The following is a 26,367-nucleotide window of genomic DNA, read 5'->3' on the forward strand; positions in this document are numbered from 1 at the left end:
CGATCAGTGGCATGACTACTCCACCTCTATCGAGTTTCAGGTCGCATTCAGCTTGGCGAATCCCTTCCGACCTTGATCAACTCGGTCCTCGGTTGAAAAGTGTCTGGAAAGACTTCGTACGGCACTCCTAGGTCTCCAATCATCGCCAACGTTGCAACGATTTACATAAGCTCATCGGGAAGTTTTGGTCAATCGAAGAAGACGAAAGCACTCCAAACCATTCCGGCGAAGAAGTCACTTGCGAAGAACACTTTCGACGCACCGTGAAGCGCAACCTACTGCCGTCCTTCGTTTTCGAATGCTGAAAGGTCGCTTTGGTCGTATCCCAGACATAGCGCAGCAATACCGTGACTTCATGGACGAATACCTTGCTTTGGACCACATGAAGCAGGTGTTTGACTATCAGTCGCCTCTGTCTCCATGCTATCATATGCCCCACCATGCTGTAGTTCGAGAAGAAAGCACAACTATGAAGCTGCGAGTGGTCTTCGACGCATCATGCAAGACTCCGGAGGAACCATCGCTTAACGACGCACTCATGCAGCAAGAGATTCGGTCAATCATCATGCGCTCCCGAATCCGTCGAATAATGGTCATCGCTGACGCCAAGCAGATGTACTGACAATTAGTCGTAGCCGAATGTGACACTCCGCTTCTACGAATTGTTTGGACGACATCATCGGATCTACCACTGGGTTTCTATAACTTATGGCCCTGCAAGCGTACCCTTTCTCGCTACTCGTGTTATCCTACAACTTGCAGATGACGAACAGGACAGCTTCCCTGAGACAGCCGAAGTTTCACGTAAGGACTTCTACGTGGACGATCTTTACTCGGGAACAAGCAGCGTCGAAGTTTAAACTTCGAAAGTGGGCATCTAACGAAGAAGCTGTTCTGGAAGGTATCGCACTAGAACATCGAGTACTCAAGACCTCCATTGAACTGGATTATGACCAATCCATCAAATCGCTAGGTCTTCATTGGGAACCTGCGTCAGATCAGCTGAAGTACCGCATTGAGCTACCAACTAACTCACTAAGCGAAAGGCATTATCACAATTTGCTCGCCTCTTTGATCCCCTCGGTTTACTAGGTCCAGTCGTTATTTCCACCAATATCTTTATGCAAGCACTGTAGACGTTGAAAGATGAAAGCGGAAAAAGCTGAAGCTGGGACATCACATCACCAACATTTTTATAGTTTATCATAGGTTTACATCCTATTCACCCTGTTTACATAACGAGCACGGCATAGTGTGAGATACACTTGTTTGTCACGCATTTTGGCTTTTTAATACTTCTCGCGTAGCATTTGAAAAAAGCCTATAAACTTTTGTAAACAGAATTTGAAGTCACAGAAAGTCGAAGTTTTCAGAATTTGTGGAAACTCCGTTAAAATTCTGGAAACATTTTTTAAATCCTTGTTACTCCAATGAAGTTTGAGAAATTTCTCTAAAATTACGGGGATTTTAGAAGTTTCAGAATTTTTCTAAAATTAATCTTTAATTATTGGAACTTTCCTAAAGTTCTGCGAAGAATTTCCCTGGAGAAATTCTTTTCGGATGTTCATGGAAAAACTTTTCTACAGTTTGTCGATGAACTAGCCAAATCTTCAGAAAAGTTTATCCCTGAAGAAGTATTATGAAGAAGTTCTCTGGAGTTCTGAGATGAACTTTTCTCAAGTTCTGGGAAGAACTCCCCTCAAGTTCTGCGAAGAAATTCCCTCAAGTTCTGGGAAGAACTTCCCTCAAGTTCTGGGATGAACGTTCTGCGAAGAACAACGTTAACATTTTGGGAAGAATTTTTCTGAAATTTTGTTAGAAACTTTTCTGTTCTGAGAAGAAGTTTCCCAAGCATCACGCTTGTTGCAAAACGGGTGAGAAAACTTGTATGTGACTTATTTTAGTCACAATTAAGTTGCTGCAAGATCCTGCGACTACTTTGTGCTGCTTGGTTTTCTGAAGTTCTAAGAAGAATTTATCTAAAGTTTTTAGAAGAAATTCCCTCATGTTCTGGGATGAGCTTCCCACAAAGTTTAGGTATAAGCTTCCCCTAAATTCTGGGAAGAACATCCCTGAAGTCATGGGAAAATTTTCCTTAAATTCTGGAAAGTACTTCCTTAAAGCTTTCTGAAGATTTTTTTTAAAGTTCTGGGAAGAACTTCCCTGGAATTGGTGGAAGTAGTTCTTTAACCTTATAGGAAATAATTTTCTGAAGTTCTGGGAAGAACTTCCCTAAAGTTCTGGGAAGAACATGCCTTAAGTTCAAAGAAGAAATTTACTGAAGTTCTAGAAAGAAGTTTCCTGGAATTTTTGAGAAAAGGATCTGGGAAGATTTTACTGGAGTTCTGAGAAAAAAATTCAGGAGTTGTGAGAAAAAATTCCCTATAGGTCTGGGTAGAACTTCCGAGAAGTTCTGGGAAGAACTTTCCTGAAGATATGGGAAGAATTGTTCTTAAGCTGGAAACACTTCTCTAAAGCTCTCGGAAGAACTTTTCTATAGTTTTGAAAAGAATGTTCCTTAAGTTTTTGGAAAAACTTCCCTGCTTTTTTTACAAATGTTCTGGAAAAAAACTTCCTGTAGCTCTGGGAAGAACATTTCCGAAGTTCTGAGAAGACATTCTTTGAAGTTCTGCAAAGAACTTCCCCCATGCACTGGGATGAACGTGCCTCAAGTTCTGCGAAGAACAACCTTTGGGGAAGAATTTTTCTGAAATTTTGTGAGGAACTTTCTGTTCTGAGAAGAAGTTTCCCTAGTAGCACGCTTGGTGCAAAACGGTTAAGACAACATGTATGTGACTTATTTTAGTCACAATTAAGTTGCTGCAAGATCCTGCGACTACTTTGTGCTGCTTGGTTTTCTGAAGTTCTAAGAAGCATTTATCTAAAGTTTTTAGAAGAAATTCCCTCATGTTCTGGGATGAGCTTCCCACAAAGTTTAGGGATGAGCTTCCCTTAAATTCTGGGAAGAACATCCCTGAAGTCATGGGAAAATTTTCCTTAAATTCTGGAAAGTACTTCCTTAAAGCTTTCTGAATATTTTTTTTAAAGTTCTGGGAAGAACATCCCTGGAATTGGAGGAAGTTGTTCTCTTACCTTATAGGAAAGAATTTTCTGATGTTCTGGGAAGAACTTCCCTAAAGTTCTGGGAAGAACATACCTTAAGTTCAGAGAAAAAATTTCCTGAAGTTCTAGAAAGAAGTTTCCTTGAATTTTTGAGAAAAGGTTCTGGGAAGATTTTACTGGAGTTCTGAGAAAAAATTCTGGAGTTGTGAGAAAAAAATCCCTATAGGTCTGGATAGAACTTCCCTGAAGTTCTGGGAAGAACTTTCCTGAAGTTCTGGGAAGAACTTTCCTGAAGATATGGGAAGCATGTTTCTTAAACTGGAAAAACTTCTCTAAAGCTCTCGGAAGAACTTTTCTATAGTTTTGAAAAGAATGCCCTAAAGTTCTTGGAAAAATTTCTTGCAGTCTTTTTTTACAAAGGTTCTGGAAAGAACTTCCTGTAGCTCTGGGAAGAACATTTCCGAAGTTCTGAGAAGACATTTTTTAAAGTTTTGGGAAGAACTTCCCTCAAGTTTAGAAAAGAAATTCCCTCATGTTCTGGGATAAACTTCCCTAAAGCTGTGCGATGAGCATCCCTTAGGTTCTGGGAAGAACTTCCCCAAAGTTCTAGAAAGAACATCCCTGAAGTCGTAGATTTTTTTTGCTAAAGTTCTAGGAAGTACTTCTTTACAGCTTTCTGAAGAATTTCTTCTGAAGTTCTGGGAAGAACTCCCCTGAAATTGGTGGAAGTAGTTCCCTAAGCTTATAGAGAAGGACTTTGTTGAGGTTCTGGGAAGAATTTCTCTGAAGTACTGGGAAGGACATCCCTTAAGTTCAGGAATGAAATTCCCTGAAGTTCTAGAAAGATGTTCCATGAAGTTTTGAGAAAAACTTCCTTCAAGTTCTGGGAAGATTTTACTGGAGTTCTGAGAAAAACTTTTCTGTAGTTCTAGAACGAACTTCTCTATGTCTGGGTAGAACTGCCCTAAAATTTTGGGAAGAACTTTCCTGAAGATATGGGAAGAAATATTCTTAAGTTCTGGAAAAAGAACTTCCCTAAAGTTTTGAAATTAACGTCCCTAAAGTTCATGGAAAAACCTCAATGGAGCCTTGGGTAGCGCATTTCTGAATTTCTGAGAAGAAATTTTTTGAAGTTCTGGGAAGAATTTTTTGCAAGTTCTGCATAGAATTTCCCTCAAATTTTGGGAAGAACATTTCTTAAGTTCTGGATAAAACTTCCCTGGAGTTCTGAAAAGAACTTTTCTAGTGGTTCTGAGAAGGACTTTTCTGAAGCTTTGGGAAGAACATCCCTAAAGTTCTGGGAAGAACTTCTTCGATTCTTTGGGCTTTCCTTATATTTTGGAAAGAACTTCCTTGATATTATGGGAGTTCTGGGAATAACTTTTCTAAAATTCTAGGAAGAACTTATCTTCAGTCCTCGGGAAAAATTGCCTCAAGTTGTGGATAGAGCTTTTCTAGAGTTCAGGGAAGAATTTTTCCGAAGTTTTTTTTCAGCGTATTTTTAAAGTCTTCAGGTTGATCAAGTTTTAGTCTGAAGATCTTCAACTGTCCAGAATATCAAATAACGTCTTCCAGATATTTAGCCAAAAAAAAAATCTACAGATGATCAGAGATTTCTTTGAAATCCTCATGATATTTTTTCAAGTCTTCAGGTTGATCAGGTTATGTTCTGAAGATCTTCAACTGTCCATCAATTTAAACGAATTATCTCCGATTTTCTTCCATTGTCTTTTGTCTTTCTTTAATAGTTTTTGTTTGTCTTGTCCCCCCGGCTCGACGAGTCTTATCGTCGCCCACTGGTCACCATAGCCGGTCAATCTCCAGATGAAACTAGAACCGGACTACCGTTCATACTGGCGACAACGCACTGCTGAGACAACGAAACCTTACCCCCAAGCTCATCTCCTGATCCTATTCTTCGACAATGTACCTCTTTAACCTCGGGTAAGCCGCCAGTATTCGGCCCAACTCCTACTAGAGATAGAATTAAGCGAATTTTGTTGAACAAAGAACAATACACTATAGGCTCCGTAAAGCTAACGCGATTGAGCCTTCCAAATAAACGAACTAGTTAAAAAAAATCTTAGATTTTCACCCATGATACTAGGATGATCAGACATTATTTCAGATAAGCATAGGCCTCCCTTCAAGATCACAGGTTGATCCGGTCTTATTTTAAAGATTTTTTTGAAGTTCACAGACTTCCCTGATACTTGCAGAGATTTTCTTAAGTTCGTAGAATTTTCCTGGTGGAAGCAGACTTTACTGAAGTTTTTAGAATGTTTATGAAATTCGCTGCCTTTACTGAAGTTGTCAGATTTTTTTTGAAATTCCAAGGTTTTCCAGAAATTCGCAGACTTTCTTGAATTAAGTCAAATGTTCTTGAAGTTCGTAAACTTACTTGAAGTTCACTGAATTCTCTGAAGTTCCCAGATTTTCTTAAACTTTGCTGAATGTTCGTGAAATTTTCTGAACTTTTCAAAAATTTGCAGAGTTTTTCTGAACTTTTCAAAACATACCCGGTATTATATCAAAGATTTTTTGAAGTTCGCAGACTTCCCTGTTACTTGCAGGAAGCAGACTTTACTGAAGCTTTCAAAAGTTTCATGAAGTTCGTTGCCTTTACCGAAGTTGGCAGAATGTTTTTGAAATTCGCAGAATGTTTCAGAAATTCGCATACTTTCTTGAATTAAGTAAAATGTTCCTGAACTTCATAGATTTATTTGAAGTTTACTGAATTCCCTGAAGTTCAGAGATTTTTCCAGAAATTTGCTTTTCGTGTGGTTTGCAGAACTTTAAAAAAAAAAAATTGCTGAATTGCTGCAGAATTTTTCTGATCTGAAGTTCGCAGAACCTTCCTAAAGCTTACCGACTTCACTGAAATTGACAGAATACTTTTGAAGTTCGCAGAATTTCCGTGAAGCTCGCAGACTTTCTATAATTTAGTGCAATTTTCTGAAGTTAAATAAAGTTTACAGACTTCCTGGAAATTCCCAGATTTATGCTGAAATTTACATAATTTTCCTGAAGTTTGCAGAACTTTCAAAAAATATACTGAACTTTCTTTTTTTATTACGTCCCTGAGAGTTTGAGCCTACTCTCAACTTAATACTCTTTGAGCACTTCCACATGTGTTAATTCAATTGAGCGCTTTCTAAGCCTGTACCACTTTTGCATTACTCCAGTTCCAGCTACAATTTATTGAAAAATGGCAGACGCCATTTTGAAAAAAAAAAATTACAAGATCCAAAATGGCCGAATTTTTGTAAAAATGTGAATGATTTCTCATAACACACAATTATGCAAAGTCTCATGCAAATCGGAGAAGGTCGAGTTTTTCCGATTCGTCATTTGGCGCTTGTGTGACAAGAACAATCGTACTCTCTATCGAGGGAAGCCGAGAAATGTTTCCTCGCGAAAAATTCCTAGACCGGCCCGGGAATCGAACCTAGCCGCCTTCATCATGGTCTTGCTTTGTAGCGACGCCTTAACTGACTAAGCTCAGGAAGGCCTCTACATACGTCAATGGTCTTAAACTTCAAATCCCATCTCTAACAAGACACAAATGGCCTAAGAATGATCAAACCTACCTACTACATTAAACGTTCGCTTAATAGAAAGGAATATCTTAATATTTAAAAAAAAATCAAGTTTATCGTAGCCAAATGCTAACCGCAGTCAAAAATTCGTTTGTCCGCGACTTATTTTTGTGGGCTGTTAAACAAGGGCTACAAAAATAAAACACAATCGGATATCATTGACTCAACATTAACCATCCCTTGACTACACCCCTGCCCCGTTTTCGAACACCAATTTTGCTTCCATCCTTTTCCAAAACGCTTCTCTTTCGTACGCATCTTGTATAAGGATCAATTCGCTTCTAGTTGCAGCAGCATCAACCACCACCAACCGAATCATTTAGTCCTGTTCGACGCGAGTGTAGGTGGTGGTGGTGGCGATGGCAGTGCAAAAGAGAGTTCAAAAGTGTGCTTTCTAGTGAAAGCATTCGAAGTGGCGATGGTACGGTATTGCACGCGCGTAGGCATCATCGCTTTCCCCGTCCTTCCCGATTTTCCCACCTGAGTTTCCATCCCGAACCCGAACCCGACATAACACCAATGCTAGCTCGATTTTTTTTCCGCTTCCAATTCGCTGGTACTGTTTGTCTATCGGTCGTCGTTGTATCGTTTCGAGCTGGTACTCCTCGGTCGGTAACGCTGCTGCTTCCTGCTGTTGAGGCTGCTAGTTCCACGCTAGCCTGCACACACGGCTCAATGACGATGATGATTGCGCTCGGATTCGCATCCGCTTTTGCAAAACTTTACCCCCCCCCCCCTCCCTCACTCCCTCCCACCATCCATGTTCTCGCTGAACAGCAGCAGAAGCAGCGATACTCATCCTTCCAGCTCCAGAATGCTGCTGCTGCCAAGCCGTCCGTGGTGGCACTTGGGTTCCTCAATTCCGTAAAGCTATGATGCCGCCGACCAACCCTGGTGTACTTGTGTCTAACCGGGTGCGTTTGTGTATGCTCGTCTGTTGCCATTGCCATGTTTGTACAGCAATCAGCAGTCGGCAGCGAACGAGAGGGCGAGGAACGTCCCTTGCCATTTCCCGTCCCTTTCCTGGTCCACAATGCAAACTCGGCAGCTACTACATAGGAAACAACGGGAAGGGTGCGCGGTGCAGCAGCAGATCCTTTTCCAGTCAACGCGAACCTCAAACCACACTAATTCGTCCTTTCCTGACAACGACAACGACGAGTTGTTGTTTGGGATGAGTTGAGTTGAGTTGAGCGTGGGGTGTGTAGTGAGAACGACGAAAAAGGCAGAAATAAAATAACACTCACACACGCATTTGGAACACGGGATCATGGGTTTCGCTGTGCCGGGGCCTGCGATTGAACAGCAGCGGTGGGGTGGAAGAACAGGACGCAAGAGGGGGGTATACATTTCAACAACTTTCATTCATGAGCAGCAAGCGAGTGTGCTGATTTTGGGTGAGTGCGATTGAATGAGCGGAAGAAAGCAAGGAGAGAGCTACTCAATTGTACTTCGGTAGAGAGAAGAGAAATGGCTGTGTGTGCGCAAGGATAGTAGGGCAGTGCTGCCATCGGGAAAAGTATTTTGAACTGGAATCAAGTTATCCAAATTGAACATTCAGTAATCCGAGTTTTGGAATCAATACTGTCTTCAAGAAAAGAGCAGGAGATGCTCGTGGGTTGTTGAGTTATTCGACATAATTTCACATAATCTCTACCTGTGCTCTGAAGAACCAAAAATGTTTTTTATGATTTGAGCTAACAATCTGATTAGAATATCTCATTTGATTCCTGACTGCTTCTTAACTGCTTGTAGGAGTGTTGAGTGTTGATTCTCTGAGCAAGTACAACTGGTATAGCACTAAAGAAATAGCAACTACGGGCTGACAGTCGAGCTCAAGCTCAATCAAGGCCTTCCCATGTAAGGTGGTGACACCTACACTAGTTTATAGAAAAAGCTTTTCTGCTTCTTCTGTAAATAAACGTAATTTCACGGAAACATCTCTTTCCTTTGACCAATTCCAAGCCCAATAAGATAAAAAATAAGACTCGAACTTCTCCGCTTTGCAGGAAACTTTGCATAATTGTGTGTCATTCATCAATCATTCACATTTTTGCAAAAAATCGGGCATTTTGGATCTTTTAATTTTTTTTAAATGGCATCTTGGACATTTTTCAATCAATTGCAGTACTAAAAATTCACTTCTGATCGAAATTAGACAAATGTGCTAAATTATAAGGAAAAGAGACTTCTTTTGATGTAAACCGGTTCCTCTTCTAATGCTAAATCGGCTAATTTCTTTACATACATATACGGTTATAAAATGAGTTATAATTTCCATCTAGGTATCTGCACACATCGGCTTGCGCTCCACATTCACTCTTGTACCTGCTGTACACGCCAAATTTTGAAAGTAAGTTCCAGCAAAACGAACTGCTGGATTATCCAGTTATCCAGAAAATCCAGTTTTGCTGGAAAATCAGTAATCTGAAATATTTGACTGGATGTTCCAGTAAATTTTATTAAATGTAAAATTCTGGCCCGTCTTCGCAGATTGTTTGATATATTACTGGTTCGCGGTTTTGAGTATTTTGCAGTGTTCGGCTTGCAAATTATCATTGGGATGACGTAAATTTTGCTGCAATCATGGAGTTAGTGTTGTAAACTTTGTCGACGAACTTCAAAATCTCATTTCTATTCATCTTTGCAATCCTTTAACCTGAAAACTCACCCAGGGAGGTCCATCAAAACTTCTTCAATAAGACTTTATTTTTTCATTTAACTCAAAATTGTAGTCAATTTGAAGAAAACGGTGTTTGGTATTACAGTGCTTTCCCGATTTTGTCAGCTCCCGATTTTGTCTACCCTTGATTTTGTCTACCCTCGATTTTGTCAGCTTTTTTCCCGATTTTGTCAACCTGAAGATTTTGCTGAACTTTTTGGTTTTTAAGCATGAATTCTCAAGCATTTTGCTCGAAATGACACTTAATTGTTTTGTCGCAACAATAACAGAGGTAACTCAAATAAACCTCCATTATTGCGATACTGCACAGCTGTATCGAGTCCCTCCCGATAAAGATAACTAGGTGGTGGATAGAGCTGGGATGGCTGCAATACAAGTTATGGGCAGATACCCCATTCAAGAAGAAGGTTTTGTTATCGCCAAAACTAACGGAATATTCATATGCAGTTGCTACGCACCCCCAAGATGGACGATGGAGCAGTTCCACGAGACGCTGGTTGGACTTACCGAAGAGCTGATCAGACGAAGTAGTCATCGGAGGAGACTTCAATGCTTATGCAGTGGAGTCGGGAAACAGATGTATTAACGCAAGAGGGCACATTCTGCTGGAAGCTCTGGCGAAGCTAAAAATTAGGCTGTTCAATAAAGGCACCACCAGCACTTTTCGCTAAGGGTTGGCTGGGAATCCATTATCGGCGTTACTTTATGTGGACTGCAGTCCGTCGCTGGTGTATGGTGTAGCTAGAAAATTTATCTGGAGGGAACCTAGGTGGAGCCTGTGCGTTGAGGCTTACTATTAGTTAAATTGTGAAATAATAAATTTGATTATATTTATTTCATAACAACACCGTTGCAACGATTGGGACCTTGATTGGGGGAGCCTTAAAAGCTTACTTAATTTGAACAATCAATGATCGTTTGTTCATGTGTTTTGTAGTGAAATCACATAGAGTCCGGTTCTCATAAATTTAAGCATCTCAAACTTAATAAAATTCTCTAAGTAAGATTGGAATTCCATAGCATTTGTATTTTTTTATTTTGAATATCAGTTAAATCTCCGACATAGGAACCAACATTACATTCTAGGAATTTGAATTTTATAATTTTCTGGCTTCATGGCATGTTCACACAGAATAAATTTCATACATTTTGGAAAAATGTTCACGATATATGTCCATGCTAAATTCTTAACATTCTGAACAGTGAAATAAAAATAGCTTTGAGCTTTATAAATTTTTCGAATACAAATGAAAATTAAAATCAACGAAATAAGATCAATTGTCATAATTCTAAGAAAAATTTCCAAGATTTTATAAAAATTCTAGTACATGAATATTAAAAATAAATGAAAAAAAAAAATTTGTTTGACCAAATGAAAATTTAAATAAAAACTCCACTAAATAAGTATGACTGAAAAAAAAAATTTGGCGGAATTTTGTATAAATTTTAGGGATTAAAAAAAGGTTTTGATATCATAGGCTTAGACAAGCTTTGAATCTCCTGAACTTGAAAATTTGTAATTCAAGACCTTGGTAAACTTACCTAGATTCTGAGATTAACAGCATTTTTAGATAGGAAAATTGTTCGAGATAAGAAAGTAAGTTAAAATTAATATCAAGCAATTTCGAAAGATCTTGACATCTGACAAAATTATGAAAAATCAAGATATAATTTAATTTCATCTGGTTTATTCGATGCATCGGGCTACCTAACATTCGGAATTATAGGGTAAATTTATGAGATGTTGGCCTAAATGCCTAAATTCTAATCGGAAGGAATGAACTAGAAACTTGAATGATTGTGACCCTGTTTGTAACTAAATAATAATTTAATTTATTTTTCAAAAGCAATGATTTTTTTTAAATGGTGTTGGAAAAGTTTTGGAAAAATATCCATTGTGCTTAATTAATATCTTCGTCTATATGGAGATCTTTTGAATATTTCCTGTTGTCTGATGTCGGAAAAAATATCCTGTAACTTATGCAACGTTTCCTGAACATCTACAAAACTTCCTTAAGTTTTTCAAAATTTCCTCAACTTCTGCGAAATTCCCTGAATTTATTCAAAATTCCATATTTTTTCAATCTCTCTCAATTCTACGAAGTTCTCTGAAAATCTTTGTATTTCTGGAAAGACAGCTATCATCTACAAATATTCGTAAACATCTGGAAAGATCCTTGACATTTAACGAGGTTCTCAAAACCTTCAAGAAGTTTAAAAAGCTTTTTTGAAGTAAGATCTCTGAAAAACTGTAACGAAGTGCCCTTAGCTAAAGCGAGGATCCCTAAAGTTTTTAGAAGTTTATTGTACTTTTTGAACTTTTTCCAAATTCCTCACACTTATATGAAGTTTTACGCATGTCCTCAAAATGCTAAGAAATTTGCAAAGTTTGCTGTACTTCTATGTTTCTCTCTGATTATCTGCTAAGTTCCACAAACAAGTTTGACAAAATACCGGTGAGTCAAAGAAAAATACACCAAAAATTCTGGGGGGGGGGGAGCTAGATGATTCTGGAGAGGGCCTGGCTCCCTTGGCACCCCCATTAACTACGCCAATGGGTGTAACACATTAATTGGAGAGTGTGTGAAGAATATACCCATAGTGACCATCAGGCAATCCAATATGGCATCGGCCAACGGAATCCTGTGGCAGTACAGAGGACGAGAACTTGCGACCTGAAGTGGAAGACGAGTTGACAGAAGCGTTAGGGAGAGCATGTGATACGAGCATGCCGAAAAAACTGGAGCTAAATAACAGATGGCCTCCAGCTTGCTGCTGCAACGAGGCAATTAGCACCCTCCGTGCTAGTTGTGTCAGAGCCAGAAGACGTGTTCAAAGAGCAAGAACAGAAGCAGACAGAGAGGAACGTAGAGGAATGTTCCGAGCACATGAACGAGAGATAAAGCAGAGCAAGTCCACTGGAGCTGAGTCGAGACGCTGCTGCCAATGACGCACATAGTGTCATCGTGGAAGGACTTTTCTCGAAGCACAATCCAACGACCTGGCCACCTACATCGTACGGAGACGTACAGGGAGATAACGACGAAGTCACAAACGAGTAACTCGTAGCAGGAAAACTCTTGGGGAGGATCATCCCCAACAGGCTGACGAAATGCACGGAGAGTGAGCAAGGATTGTCGGAGTGCCGAGAAGGCGTCGAAACAGAAGTTGAGAGGAGATCGATATTGCGCTGTGATAGCGATCAACAGCTCCAGCTGGGAGGCCGACGCTGCACGGTTACTTCCAGAACCGGGTTCTGATCTACGAGCCAAATATGGGACAGAGATCGATTAGGATCACGGTGGGAATTCCACAAGGCACCATCCTTGGTCCAACGCTCTGGAACGTGATTTAAAACGGCGGTCTAACGCTGAAGCTACCCAAACGAGTTGAGATCGTTGGCTTTACGGACGATGTTGTCTTACGGTAACAGACAAGACGCTGGAATAGATGGAAATGTTGGCGACATGATTGGAAACCTAATGCATGGAGTGAAGCTGCAGATAGCCCACAACAAAAGCGAGGTGGTATTGATCAGTAACTTTAAAGCGCTGCAGCGGTCAGAAATTACCGTCGGGGAGCACGCAATAAACTATAAATGCCTGGGAGTGATGGTCGACGACCGTTTGGCTTCAACAGCCACGTAGAATACGCCTACGAGAAGGCAGCGAAGGCCATCAACGCGGTAGCCAGAATCATTCCGAAAGTGTCGGGACGGCTCCTGGCTAGTGTATTTACGTTGATACTGAGATATGGAGGTTCAGCCTTGGTTGCAGCGCTGAAAGCCAAGCGGAATTTGTGGAAACCGAACAGTAGTACGTACCGGCTCAACAAACCGTACGCAAACTTCCAAGGACCATACAAATTTTAAAAATTGTGTATGAACAATTGTCTAGGCAGGGGGAAGGGGGTCAAGAATTCCTAAAAACTGTCTACGTAGTTAATGAACAGCCCCTATGTAATCAGTAGAGTGAATATATTTTTAAGATTGTCGTGGTACAAGTAACAATAACATTAAAAAATGAGCTTGTAATTGCGATGTTAATTTTTAAATAAATCTCTATCATCGTTTTCTCATCCGATGATAATGACCGAAGTATCTCTGTAAATATCGCGTAAGATGTTTCATTGAAAATTACATTTGTCAGTCCTGGCTAACAGTGCTAAATCTATTGGCATTAAAATATTCTTTAGGGGAATAGCGCTCCGCACTACTTCGTCGTACTTAGCTCCGTCATACTCCCTAAAATCACTCAATTTACGCAAGAGCGAGTTTATCGTAATTTCCTATATATATTTGGGAATGGCTCTAAAGAACCAAAACCTTCCTTTGTAAAATTGCACCATTTTTGTCCAATAGAATATTTTATATCCAATAGATTTGTGAATTTAAGGGCCTAAACTAACTTTAAGTGATTACAAATCCTACACAGCTAAAAAAAAGTAGTGTAAATTTCCGTTACTATGATGCACATAAATGGAGCGTCATATTAGATTATAGATCGTTTAAATTTATGAGACATATCATGGAATATTCCATATATTGTATGCAACTGTCCACTTTTGTTTGCAACATTTCTGGCAAGCTGCTAGTTTACGTGAAAAGGAAATTTACATGTATGAATGTTTGCATGCATGGATGTTTACATCGCCAGTAAAATTCAGAATTTTTTTTGGTGTGTAGGTCCATCAATGTTGATTAGTCCGCCATGGTACACTTAACGAAGTGAACTAAAGGGTGATACGGTCAAAATTTGGTCAATATCAACTTGACGTATTTCTTTCAATTTTGCATTTAAAAAACCTGAACACCCCTCATTTTGAAGGTGTGTGTGTGTAGAATGTTGCTCCTATTTTGATTTTGGAATTCACTCTTGAGTTGTCAAAATGCCGTCCAAGCAAGAAGAGCAGCGTATCAAAATTTTGCTCGCGCATCGCGAAAATCCGAGCTACTCGCACGCAAAGTTGGCAAAATCGTTAAAAGTTGCCAAATCAACCGTTACAAATGTAATTAAAGTGTTTGGGGAACGTTTGTCGACAGCCAGGAAGTCTGGATCGGGGGGAAATCGAAAACCGGAAGCCGCTGAGACGACAAAGAGAGTTGCCGGTAGTTTCAAGCGAAACCCTAACCTCTCTCTCCGAGATGCCGCAAATAAGCTGGGTGTATCGTCTACAACCGTGCATCGAGCCAAAAAACGAGCCGGACTATCGACTTACAAGAAGGTAGTGACTCCAAATCACGATGATAAACAAAATACGACGGCCAAAGCGCGATCCCGGAGGCTGTACACGACGATGCTGACGAAGTTTGACTGCGTGGTAATGGACGACGAAACCTACGTCAAAGCCGACTACAAGCAGCTTCCGGGACAGGAGTTTTATACGGCAAAAGGAAGGGGAAAGGTAGCAGATGTTTTCAAGCACATGAAACTGTCAAAGTTCGCAAAGAAATATCTGGTTTGGCAAGCCATCTGTACCTGTGGCTTGAAAAGCAGCATTTTCATAGCTTCCGGGACTGTCAACCAAGAAATTTACGTGAAAGAGTGTTTGAATAAACGTCTGCTGCCTTTCCTGAAGAAACACGGTTGTTCCGTACTGTTTTGGCCGGATTTGGCATCTTGCCATTACGGTAAAAAGGCCATGGAGTGGTACGCCGCCAACAACGTGCAGGTGGTTCCCAAGGACAAGAACCCTCCCAACACGCCAGAGCTCCGCCCAATTGAGAAATACTGGGCTATTGTCAAGCGGAACCTAAAGAAGACCAAAAAACTGCTAAGGGCGAGCAGCAGTTCAAGGCAAACTGGCTTTCTGCGGCGAAGAAGGTGGACAAGGTGGCTGTACAAAATCTGATGGCAGGGGTCAAGCGTAAGGCCCGGCAATTCGGATTTGGAAAAGCGGAAGCCTAACTGAATTTTTTTCCTGAATTTTATACTAATTGAACTTGAAAAAGAAATTTAATTTGATTTTTTAAATAAACGATTTCACCGATTTACACGCGTTTTCCCTTGACCAAATTTTGACCGTATCACCCTTTATCGATATTCATAAGATTGTTTTATGCTTTTCAGCCTGAAAAATTCGGTATGAATTTTATTAATTTGCCTTATGAAAAATAATAATACAACGGAGCAGACTAGAATCGAACCTAGGACGCTGAGATTACGCGGCCCGTGTCTTAACCACTCGTCTGTTTACGCTTGAAAAATAAAGTATGCTAAAGGTGCATAAACGCTACCTTGCATGCTTGCTATTCTACAGTGCTACAGCTATAGAAAAAAACACATTCTCGGATAGGCAAAAGAGAGAGAAAGAGACTAAATGCAGGTGGAGCGAAATGAAAGTCCTGTCTCGCAACAGCGTGTGTTTTACTCGCAGAAAATTAAGTAGTAGGGTTTTTGATCTAATTTCCGTCCTACTAAGGACATCCCGCACTTTACCACGCTTTTTGGAAAGCGTTTGAACAAAACATGGAATGTTTTCATCAAAGATAACTTCTAAATTTATCCACCTTTCCATACGTACCGTTGGATTTGATAAAGAGTCAAACAATGTTGAGATATTATTAAAAATCTAACACTGCTTCTTGCTTCTAAATTCGTCCTACGCGTTTCAATTCCGTCCAAACGCATTGAAACGCCATTAGATTTCCTTCGTCCTACGGATAAACGGAGAAAAAGGGGATGCGCTAGGCGCGCTTCTTTTGTTTTGAGAACAATGAGCGTAAATATACATACAATGCGCTCTAATAGGATTTATGTCGTAGCTAATGAACTAACGCATCGGAACAAACGTATTATTGTTTTGTGCATGGTGAAATCATTGATATTATTGATGATTTCTGCTCGATAGAACGGAAATGGGCGATTACGACGAAGTAGCGCTCTTCCCTACCCAAATCAGACCCATTAAAAAGATATGTGAAAGCTCTGGCCTCTGGAAGTTTTGTTTATATACTTGTCGATTCAGTTTTAGAGTCGGCAAAGTAGAAGTCGATAAAGTAGAATAATGTAGAATATTGAACTATGATGTGCAAAGCTATTGATATTACCATATGCGGCATATAAAATCCAAGTGTGTCACAATTCAAATCCATAGTGTTCAGGCATGGTTCATAGCATAAGATTCACACATGAAATGGATGTGTTTCACAATAAGCGCAAAATTAAGCTTGAGACACATGACGATGACGTGTGGAATTTTTTGAGTGCAAGAATGTCGGAACAGAATTTTGGTTTTTGAACGAAAAAACTACTTTTGAAATTCCTTTAAATATATTACACACACTCAAGCACAGCAAAGTCACAAATAACCTACTCGAAATCAATCGGCATAGTTGGTAAATCATTTAGTTTTAGATTGACCCATTGCGGATGCATATTAGTTTTGAAAAGTGGCTTCGAAAATTTCCTTTCATTCAACCATTAAGAAATACATTTTACGTGAGATCAAACTTTATAATATCGTAAACTTCATGTGTTTCTTAATGTAGCTTTAGGCATAGTTACATCAATAATCTCACAGTATTTATTATAGACATTCACAATTCTATTAATTGGTCGATTTTTTTTCCATAAGGTGTTCTATTTGGAATAAATTCCAAATTCTCAACATGCGTGATGCTGCATAAAAACATTAAAAGTGCTAATAAATTTTCAGAATTTACGCACTGTGAGAATACATCATTAACAAAAGAGATTTTATAACGGCGCCGACTGGGATTGAACCCAGGCCTACTGGGGTGAGAGGTAATCACGCTTACCACTACACCACCGGCGCCGTTGAGTTTTTTTTTGTGTCTTTAAGTATTTCCTTAACAACATCAGAAAAATTTCGGGAGTCATAGTTTTGAGAATTTAATTATTCATTTAAAAAATTATCCGAGAATTTCTGATAACTTCTGACAGCTCTGAGGACTGTAAAATGTACTACGGGTAAGTTTTTAAGATCTAAGGAAGTTTTTCAGAGAACTCAATAATAATTTCTGAAACTTCACACTGCAAAAAACGTCGGGATGTTATGAGATTTTCAGGAAGAGCAGTTCCAGAAACATCATCAGAAGAATAACGTGAACTTATAGCAGCGCTGGTGGTGTAGTGGTAAGCGTGATTACCTCTCATCCGAGCAGGCCTGGGTTCAATGCTCGATTTGGAGTTGGTGCCGGGATGTTCTGAGGCATATAACATCTATGATCACGCCTTCCTTCGAAAGGGAAGCAAAGCCGTTGGTCCACGGTTCATGAGTAGATGAGTCGATTGGTAGGGTCCAGGTGTGGGAACTGCCTCCCTGGCTTCGGTAGCATTGGTGCTCAGCACGGAAAACAAGACCGACGCAAAACAAATCAAGGAAAATAATAAAACGAGAACTTTGGAATAGAGATTTCGTTTTTATGGCTTTCTCAGTCTAGGGAAATCCAAACAGTTAGTTGTGCTTTGCCCGACGTTTCGGCCGTTTATTGTGGCCTTTTTCAACGGCCGAAACGTCGGGCAATGCACAACTAACTGTTTGGATTACCCTAGACTGAGAAAGTCATAAAAACGAAATCTCCATACAACCAGGCGAACAACCAAATCAATCACTTTGGAATAGATTAGAGAACTTCTCAGAGTGGTCCACATATTTTTAAAGAACCTTAAAGAAGATCCGAGGAATGAAAGGAAATACTACGGATTTCGGGAAAATGTCATGGACAGACTGCGGGATAGTAAGGTAAAATATGAGCATTTCTATTAAATTTTGGGCACTTCAGGAAAGCTGTGAGAACTTTAAGGTGTTTCCATCAGCTTCATGGAAACTGCAGGAAGTTGTAGGAAGTCAAGAAAACTTCAGAAAAGTGAAAAGAACTTGAACATCAGACAAGCTAGTTCTTGAGATCTTCAGACAGGGCTCACAGATCTTAATTTCAGGAAAGTCTAGACTTTTGGGGTAGTTTAAAGATCTGTAAAGGTTCATTTCTAGACTATAAATTCACGATAGCTCCATGAAAATTTCGAGAAACTTAAACTCCTGAGTAATTTAGAAAACTTTTTATATATTTTGTTCAGGGATTATCTTCAGGTTTAGAACTTTATGAGAACTGCATGAACTTCCGACTAGCGTCAAGAACATCAGATAATCTCAGTGCAGTTCAATTAACGTAACTAGGAACTCAGGGGACTTCCAAAAACTTCAGCAAAGTTCTCAGATCTTCAGAGAAGTCCTAAGAACTTTAAAGAAGTTTTTACATTTTTAGGCACTTTCAAATTATGTTTTGGAATGATCATAGTGATTAGAGATCTTCAAAGCAGCTTCTTTAATTAATTGTTGGAATGTTGAAAAATTCCCGAGAAATTATAGGGGAATTGGATGTAATGTCGGCCTAAATGCCCCTAATTTGGGCCTATATATAAATTCAGCAATCGAATACATTTTTAATAGCGACCAAAAACATCCATTAGTACCGTCCCAATGACGCGTTCATCTAGATAAAATTGATGAATAGCAGATTTTAGAGCAAATTCTCCCAAAAAATAACAAAAATCTCAGGAATGTTTCCAAAAATTTAGGAATATTGTAGGGTTTTGAAGGAAATTTCATACCATGCCACGAAAACTACCATGAGGAACGAAAACTTCCGGTTCGATTTTAGCTGAACTGAATAAACTTAAGTTTTAAAAATTATAGCAAAATTTAGGAACCTCTGGATAGATCAATGAACTTCAGGAAAATGTAATTTTGAAAATTTTACTAGATCCATTGGCCAAAGTTTAGCAAAAATGTGAATCATGAGGGGTCATGCCCCTATTTTGGTCATCGATCGCTAAAGGAGAAATCTGACGAAAGCTTCTAGAAGACGTTGTTCGGCTCCTCTCCAAATGGCTTGCCTCCGAGTTGATCTTAAATGTGGGCAATATTTAGCCATTTATGCACTTCAAAAATGATGATTTTAATCAAGTCCAAAATCCAGCAACACTTCCACCACAACATACACTCTGCTGCAGTAGCAGCTGTTCGCTTCGTACATCGCGAGAGTACTCCTGGGTGATTCCTCCGAGGACTCCGCGCCACCGAAAAACAGCAGAGCGACTGAGAGTGAGAGTCAACAACCGAAAGCAGCGTTATCCTTTCGTCTATGCGACGACCGCACATCCGCACGTAGACACTCGGCACACTTCATTTGTGTGCAAGCTCCGGTGCAGGAAGGATCCTCGACCCGTTACGCTCCCAGTCGGTACCATGTGCTGTTGGTGAATTCCATTCGACCCCCCGATGGTTATAAACAAGCTCTACTAAAGTGGGATTACAGGCTTCGGTGATTATCATTCTTTAATCGAACGTCTTAGTTGTCGTCATTGCGTAAAATTTAAGGTGTGCGTTCGTTTGTGGTGATCCTGAAAGGGCAAAAGAAAAGAAAAATGAAGGAAGAAACATGTGAGTGACAAAGGAAAAGCAAGGAAAAAAGGATAACGTAGTGCGTAAGGAGGAATATCGACGGTGTACAGAGAAGAGACGGGGAAAGAGGTCCCTTAAGGTGGTGAGGAACGTCACGTCGTCAGTCATCGCGCCGACAACCTGACGAACCGGGATTAAGGCCAAAGCGGTGCGGCTCCTGTGTAATTCGGTGGAAAATCGTCCTTCAAATTGGATTAATATCGGTCTGTAATTGAATTGGCCCAGTGCCAAGGAGGAGGCGAGAGGGTCAGTGAATATTCGGGGAGTGTACGTCAACAAAAGCGAGAGTGAGTCGTTGAAGAAAAAAATAAAAGTGTCACTGACAACAAGGGGGTTTGTGCGGTCAGTCGGTCGATCGGTCCGAGAGCGTCTGCGAGAGTGTTGTTGTATGTGGGCGGTGGCGGAGGTGGTCAACAATCACCGAGAGTGAGAGTATTTCTCCTGTGCCGTGCATCATCCCGCAGTGATCGTCGTCCTCCTCAGTGGAAGTCCAGAGGATACATAATAATTCAATCATTTATTAAACATAATCACATTAAAAACAGTTACCGGCAGTCCGTGTGTCGTCAGCCGGTGTGTTTGCCTAGTAGCTTTATGTCTGTGCACGCGTGTGACCTCCCACTTCCGGCGTTCAGCACGAATCGAGTGTATGAATAAAACATCAATATTACGATAATAAAATAAAGCACATTTTCCAACGAATGAATTAATCAGTTTAATTATTGTGTGAGGACGGACGGACGGACGGACGGCTGGATGGATGGTGGTTGTGCGTTGATGGGCTACTGTAAATGATGATATAAAGTCGTTCGACGTTGCGGTGGCAGTGTTTCAGTGATTCAAAGTGTCAACTGGTGGAAACAGCCGTTTTCGTGGATTCGTGGAAAGTGATTAATTTTTACCCTCGCGGCCCCGCTGGGTCACATACACACTCACAAACACACACTAGCATAGCACCACCCAAACAGCAGAGAGGCCGTGCCTCGGATTTTCCATCATTCCAGTACTCAGCAAACAAGTTGTTAATATGACTGCCAATTTGAAGGTGCGCGCGCTATTCATGCGATAATTATATTTAATTTGTGCTTGTAAATATTTTAAAACATGCAATAGTGTGATGAGAGCGAGTATAAGCATAAGAGAGAAAGAGAGAGAGAGAGAGAGAAAGGGGGGGGGGGGTGCGATTGAAATTGTGAGTGAACGAGAAAACCATTATTGTGTGTAACCAAACGTGACACAGTTGTGTCACGATCGGTATTTGATACGTTGGAAATCGGCGATGCCCCCTCTGGAATCCCGTTCCAGCCCGGCTCCTCCCAAATGGTGTATGCGGATAGCAATAAAGATTATGCTAATTAGAGTTCGATGAATTATGATTATCCGATTGAAAACCGAAGTGGCTGGATGGCGGTTTTCCGGTGGGGGTATCAGCCTAATCGGATAATTACATTTACACTTAAACATGATTGCTTTCCAGGTGGGGGTATAAGCAGAGCCCGATTTGATAGGCATCATCAACTGCTTGTTTTCCTTTGTGTTTATGTGGTGGGGTGCAATTAATAATCGATAAGGGGGTAATTTTAGTGCAGGCTAATTTGTGTGTGTGTTTACGATCTAATCAATTCTTTTTTTTTGTGGTTATTTTTACAGGGTCCTCCCCCGCAGGGGCGACAATTTACAATTGCGGAAACGCTCGAGCGGATAAAGGAGGAGTTCAACTTCCTGCAGGCACAGTATCATTCGTGAGTATTGGCAATTTGCGATGTGTATTTTTTTTTCATTGGTGTAAACTGTGTCCATGTGCTTGTCTGGCAAAATATGATGGGTGATTTCGATTTACATAATTCATCGACCAGCAAAAAAATCTAATTTACTACGGAACACCCCCAGAACTGTGCCTTTAGGTGATAAAACCACTCTTTGAAAGTTTCAGCTCATTTAGTTGTAACATGAACTGGCGGTTTTGGTTGTATGCGGTTTATGATCAACATGTAGGGGACGACGGGGTAAGACGGTCACATAAACTCGAAGTAATTTTAACCAAAACTGTATAAAATTTTGTGATTATTGATTTTCAGAAAATTTCCTTCTTATTTGATAATATTTTATCACGAATCAAAATCAGACTAAATAATGAAAGATCATGCGTTGGCCACTAGACCGATGTAAAATTTGAAATATGTACTCCACTGTGCTCAAATGGTTTCAAATCGGGTCCTGATTAGCCTCCCAAAATTTAAACTCATTTGGTAAGAAACTGACCTGGCACAAACCATTTGATGTTTATATTGCAATTACTATGGGAAAACCAAACTTTCTGCTCATTGTCATCCAGCCTTTTTCCATATTGCACTGTTAAAAAGTTCTATAACTATTCTTATGGAAAATTTTCTCAGCTACAACTTTGCACAATGTCGTTTTTCAGCCAAACATCAAATTAAATAGTTATTAATTGTTTAAGAGAATTGATTATCTTCTAGCATGATCAAGCAGCTGTTTTGTGGGCAACACTGTATTCTGCAGTGTGACATAGCAGCCATGATATTTGCGCCCTAACGTTTAGCAAAGTTATAGCTTAGGAAATTTCCTACAAGCATAGCTATCAATTTTAAAAGCAGAGTGAAATTGTAAAATTTGAGATAGATATAAACAAAACAAAAATGTTTTACAATAGTAATTTCCATATAAACTTCATAAGGTTTGTGCCAAGTCAGTTTATTAATGAATGAGTTCACATTGTGGGAGGCTAATCAGGTCCCAATTTGGAACCGTTTGAGCACCGTGCAGCGAAACATTCAAATTTTGCATCAGTCTATTGGCCACCCCTAGGGGTAAGACGGCCACATGAAATATAAAGTGATCCTGGCCATATAAAAGGTTACTGTCTTCGGCAAAATTTCACAGTACGTCAAGGTGGATAGAGAAAAGTAGTACATAGTTTTCGCACTGTGTGGCGCTAATGTGCAAGTCAATTTCCTGTATAAAATATATATTGAGATTTTTACTATGTAGAATGTTTCCGTTTTCGGGAAAGTTGTTCAGGTGATCAATGTCTTTAAATGTGTGGGTTAGTTCATTCATAATTCTCGCACTACGTGACACTAGTCTACGTGTGGATTTCACGTAGATATGCCGTGACAATATTTCTCTTATAGTTTGGACCCTTAGAAATCTTTGAAAAATATGATTGCTTTAGGTTCCAGTAAATTTTAAAGATTTAAAATATTGTAAAATGAACTCTGAACAACATTCCCCAGAGTTACCGTCATACACAAGTTTGGTTGTACCGTAATGCACTGAAATCTAAGTGTCCGGAAAGAATAAATCAAGACACTTTTAAAAGTTAAATATCAAAGCCTACCATGCCCAAAATAGCACGTAAAATTTATTATGACTTTATGTTCTTTATGTTGCAAAGTCGACGTAACTATTAATTAAAAATGAAATGTCCGGATTAACGGCCTGTCCGGTATTCGGTGGATTACGGTACCACCCCTTGCTATCATTTGGAGTGTGTGCCCCCAGCTTTCCTAACAAAGTTGAATTTTGGGCCGCCCTAATGATCATACAATTGGTCAATAAACAAGCCGTTAAACAGAAGCTCCAATAAGTGTGGAGAAGAGCCCGCCCTTTATCCACAAAATGTTAACAACAGGAAGATGGCAATTTCACTCTCCCCATACAGAACGCTTCCATTTGGTCCCTCCCAATCCCCAACATAGGTATATATAATATATAATGAATTCTGAAATAATCAGAGTAAAATAATGTGGACAGGTTTCACCAAATTCTCCTTTGATGGATTCTGTCTCAAGGCATTAACACTCCGAATACGGTGGGTAAAAAACTTTACGCCGACTACGAAGTCTCCGAAAAACGTGTAACGGCAAGTTTGCAATGGCATAACTTAGCCATTTCTTAATGAATTTTAAAAATTGTGGTACCTTTAGAATTCCTAGAGTTTGTAGATGATTTTGATTGCAAAAATATTGAAAATAGAGCCGTCTCCTTTTTTAAAAAGCGAAAAGAGTTGTTACACGTTTTTTTGAAAAGTGTGTTTATAGGGTTTTGCAAGTGGCGCAAGATCTGTAATTTAGATTAATGGGCACAAATGTTCACAATTAGCCAGAATACAGTCATGGTTCCTATATATGGATCCTGGAGACAACGAAACGGTCCTCGAAAAATCCGGAACATCCGTAAAAGTGGTCAATCCTTGAACCTTATCCTAGAGCTCTGCGGTTTTTTGAAAACATTAGGAACCGTGATACAAAAAAAATTGTGGTTCGTGACATAAACATGTCCCTGAATGGCCATGAGACCGTCCTCCGGAAGATCCGAAACATCTGTGAAAGTGGAAAATTCACGAAACTGATCCTAGAGCTCCGTGGTTTTCTTGAAAACGTTAGGATCTGTGATATTAGAATGAATTTGGGATCGTGACATAATCAAGGACTCAGATGGCCATCGAACCGTCCTCCGGAAGATCCGAAAAAATCGGAAAAGTGGTCAATGTGTGGAACTGATCCTAGAGCTCCACGGTTTTTTCGAAAACACTTGGAACTGTCATAGATAAATTAATTTCCGGCGTGACATAAACATGTACCTAGAAGGTCATGGGACTGTCCTCCGCAAGATCTAGAACATCTTTTAAAATGGTCAATCCTCGAAACTGATCCTAGAGTTCTACGGTTTTTTCGAAAGCATGTGGAACTGCGATATAAGAAAGAATTTGGGGTCATGACATAAACATGGACCCAAATGGCCATTGAGCCATCCTCTGGTAAGTCCAGAACATCCGTAATAGAGGTCAATCAATGAAACTAATCCTATAGCTCAGCAGTTTTTTTTTAAACATAAGGAACTGTAATATTTGTGGTCGTTACAAAAACATGGACCTGGATGACCATAGGAAGATACGAAAAATCCGTGAAAGTGATCAAGTGGTTTCTTATATCACAGTGTTTAAAAAAGAACTGCAGAGCTCTAGGATCGATTCGCGAATATGAACCCATGAATCCCGGCAGGTATTGCCCCACGAACTCTCTTGCAAATGGTGACAGGCGGCGGCATATAATTTGAGAAAGTACCTTGTAGGCGGCGCTCAGCATTGTGGTCGCGTGGTAGTTGCAGCAATCCATAGATTGGGCATACAACACCTTCCATCCACTCCTCCGGTAATATCTCCTCCCAAATCTAGGCAATTACCCAGTGCAGCGCTCTAGCCAGTACTTCACCACCGTATTTTAAAAGCTCACTTGGTAGTTGATCTACACCAGTTGCTTTATTGTTCTTCAGCCGACCGATCTCCTCCTCAACTTCTTGAAGATCAGGGGCCAGTAGCCTGTCGTCTTCTGTGCGTACTCCAAGGTCTGTTGCCGTGCCACCTTCGTTTTCTGCTGCATTACCGTTGAGGTGCTCGTCATAGTAATGCTTCCACCTCTCAATTTTATGAAGTGACCATTTTACGGATGTTGTTGATCTTCCGGACGACGGTCCCATGGCTATCTATGTACATGTTTATGTCACGACCACAGATTCATTCTTATATCACAGTTCCTAATGTTTTTGGAAAAAAAAAACTGCGGAGCTCTAGGATCAGTTTCATTGATTGACCTCTTTTACGGATGTTTTGGACTTACCAGAGGATGGCCCCATGGCCATTTGGGTCCATGTTTATGTCATGACCCCAAATTCTTTCTTATATCGCAGTTCCACATGCTTTCGAAAAAACCGTAGAACTCTAGGATCAGTTTCATTGATTGACCATTTTAAAAGATGTTCTAGATCTTGCGGAGGACGGTTCCATGACCTTCTAGTTACATGTTTATGTCCCGACCGCAAATTAATTTATATATGACAGTTCCAAGTGTTTTCGAAAAAACCGTGGAGCTCTAGGATCAGTTCCACACATTGAAAACTTTTCCGATTTTTTCAGATCTTCCGGAGGACGGTTCGATGGCCACGCTGGGACGCTTAGGTCGACACTTGGGATATTAATCCCCCTATGTTTCAGGATAGTCGAGTTTTACTTGAGCTTACTCCAAGGGGTGATCAACTCTGCACACCCTAATCTGTGCCACGAGATTTAGTTGCTGTGCCGAAAGCTGTGCCAAAAGCTGGGCCAGGCGCTGTGCCGAACGTACCAAAGTAGGCCGAAGTGTAACAATCAAGGTGTCAATATCCCATGAGTTTGGCCACCCTGTAGTTATAAAGACTGTTATGATTGTGTTTACATTTGCAATTTCTATGATGGTTTATGGTAAACATTAAACATCATTCACATTTGAACGTGAGCGGAGCGGGCAGTGGAAGAGGAACTGGAATCTATCCAACCAAGCAAATTCGACCCGGCCAAAGGAAACTTATGCAGAAACGAAGGTGTAACCTAATTGATGGTGGACGAAATTTCCTCAAGCTGCCTGTTAACCAGAACTCAAACGGGCGAAAGTTCAATCCTAGCATAGAAACAACATCCTGCATCTATCAGTTCATCTGATCGACTCAGAAGTACGTGACCTCGAAGACATCACCCAAGCCTATCGTGTTGCTGATTCTGATGAATCCTACCACCACCCATTAACAAACGTTCAA

General features: G+C 40.2%; 1 protein-coding gene across 15 annotated transcripts in view; it reads left to right on the forward strand.

The window, feature by feature from the left end:
* The window catches only part of gro (groucho), a 442,779-nt gene that overhangs the window by 163,212 nt on the left and 253,200 nt on the right, over positions 1-26,367 (forward strand). For 14 of the 15 annotated variants that reach the window (XM_065220640.1, XM_065220641.1, XM_065220643.1 and 11 more), the window contains exon 2: positions 21,424-21,515. In XM_065220640.1, coding sequence (XP_065076712.1) covers positions 21,424-21,515 — 92 coding nt within the window. Of the gene's footprint in view, positions 1-20,578; positions 20,819-21,423; positions 21,516-26,367 lie in introns of those variants that run through there. The other variant, XM_065220642.1, reaches the window with a different exon arrangement.

This window comes from Ochlerotatus camptorhynchus, unplaced genomic scaffold (genome assembly GCF_037179485.1).
Source record: "Ochlerotatus camptorhynchus isolate MF236.1 unplaced genomic scaffold, CSIRO-AGI_Acam_v1.1 ptg000130l, whole genome shotgun sequence".
Classification (NCBI taxonomy): Eukaryota; Metazoa; Arthropoda; class Insecta; order Diptera; family Culicidae; genus Ochlerotatus; species Ochlerotatus camptorhynchus.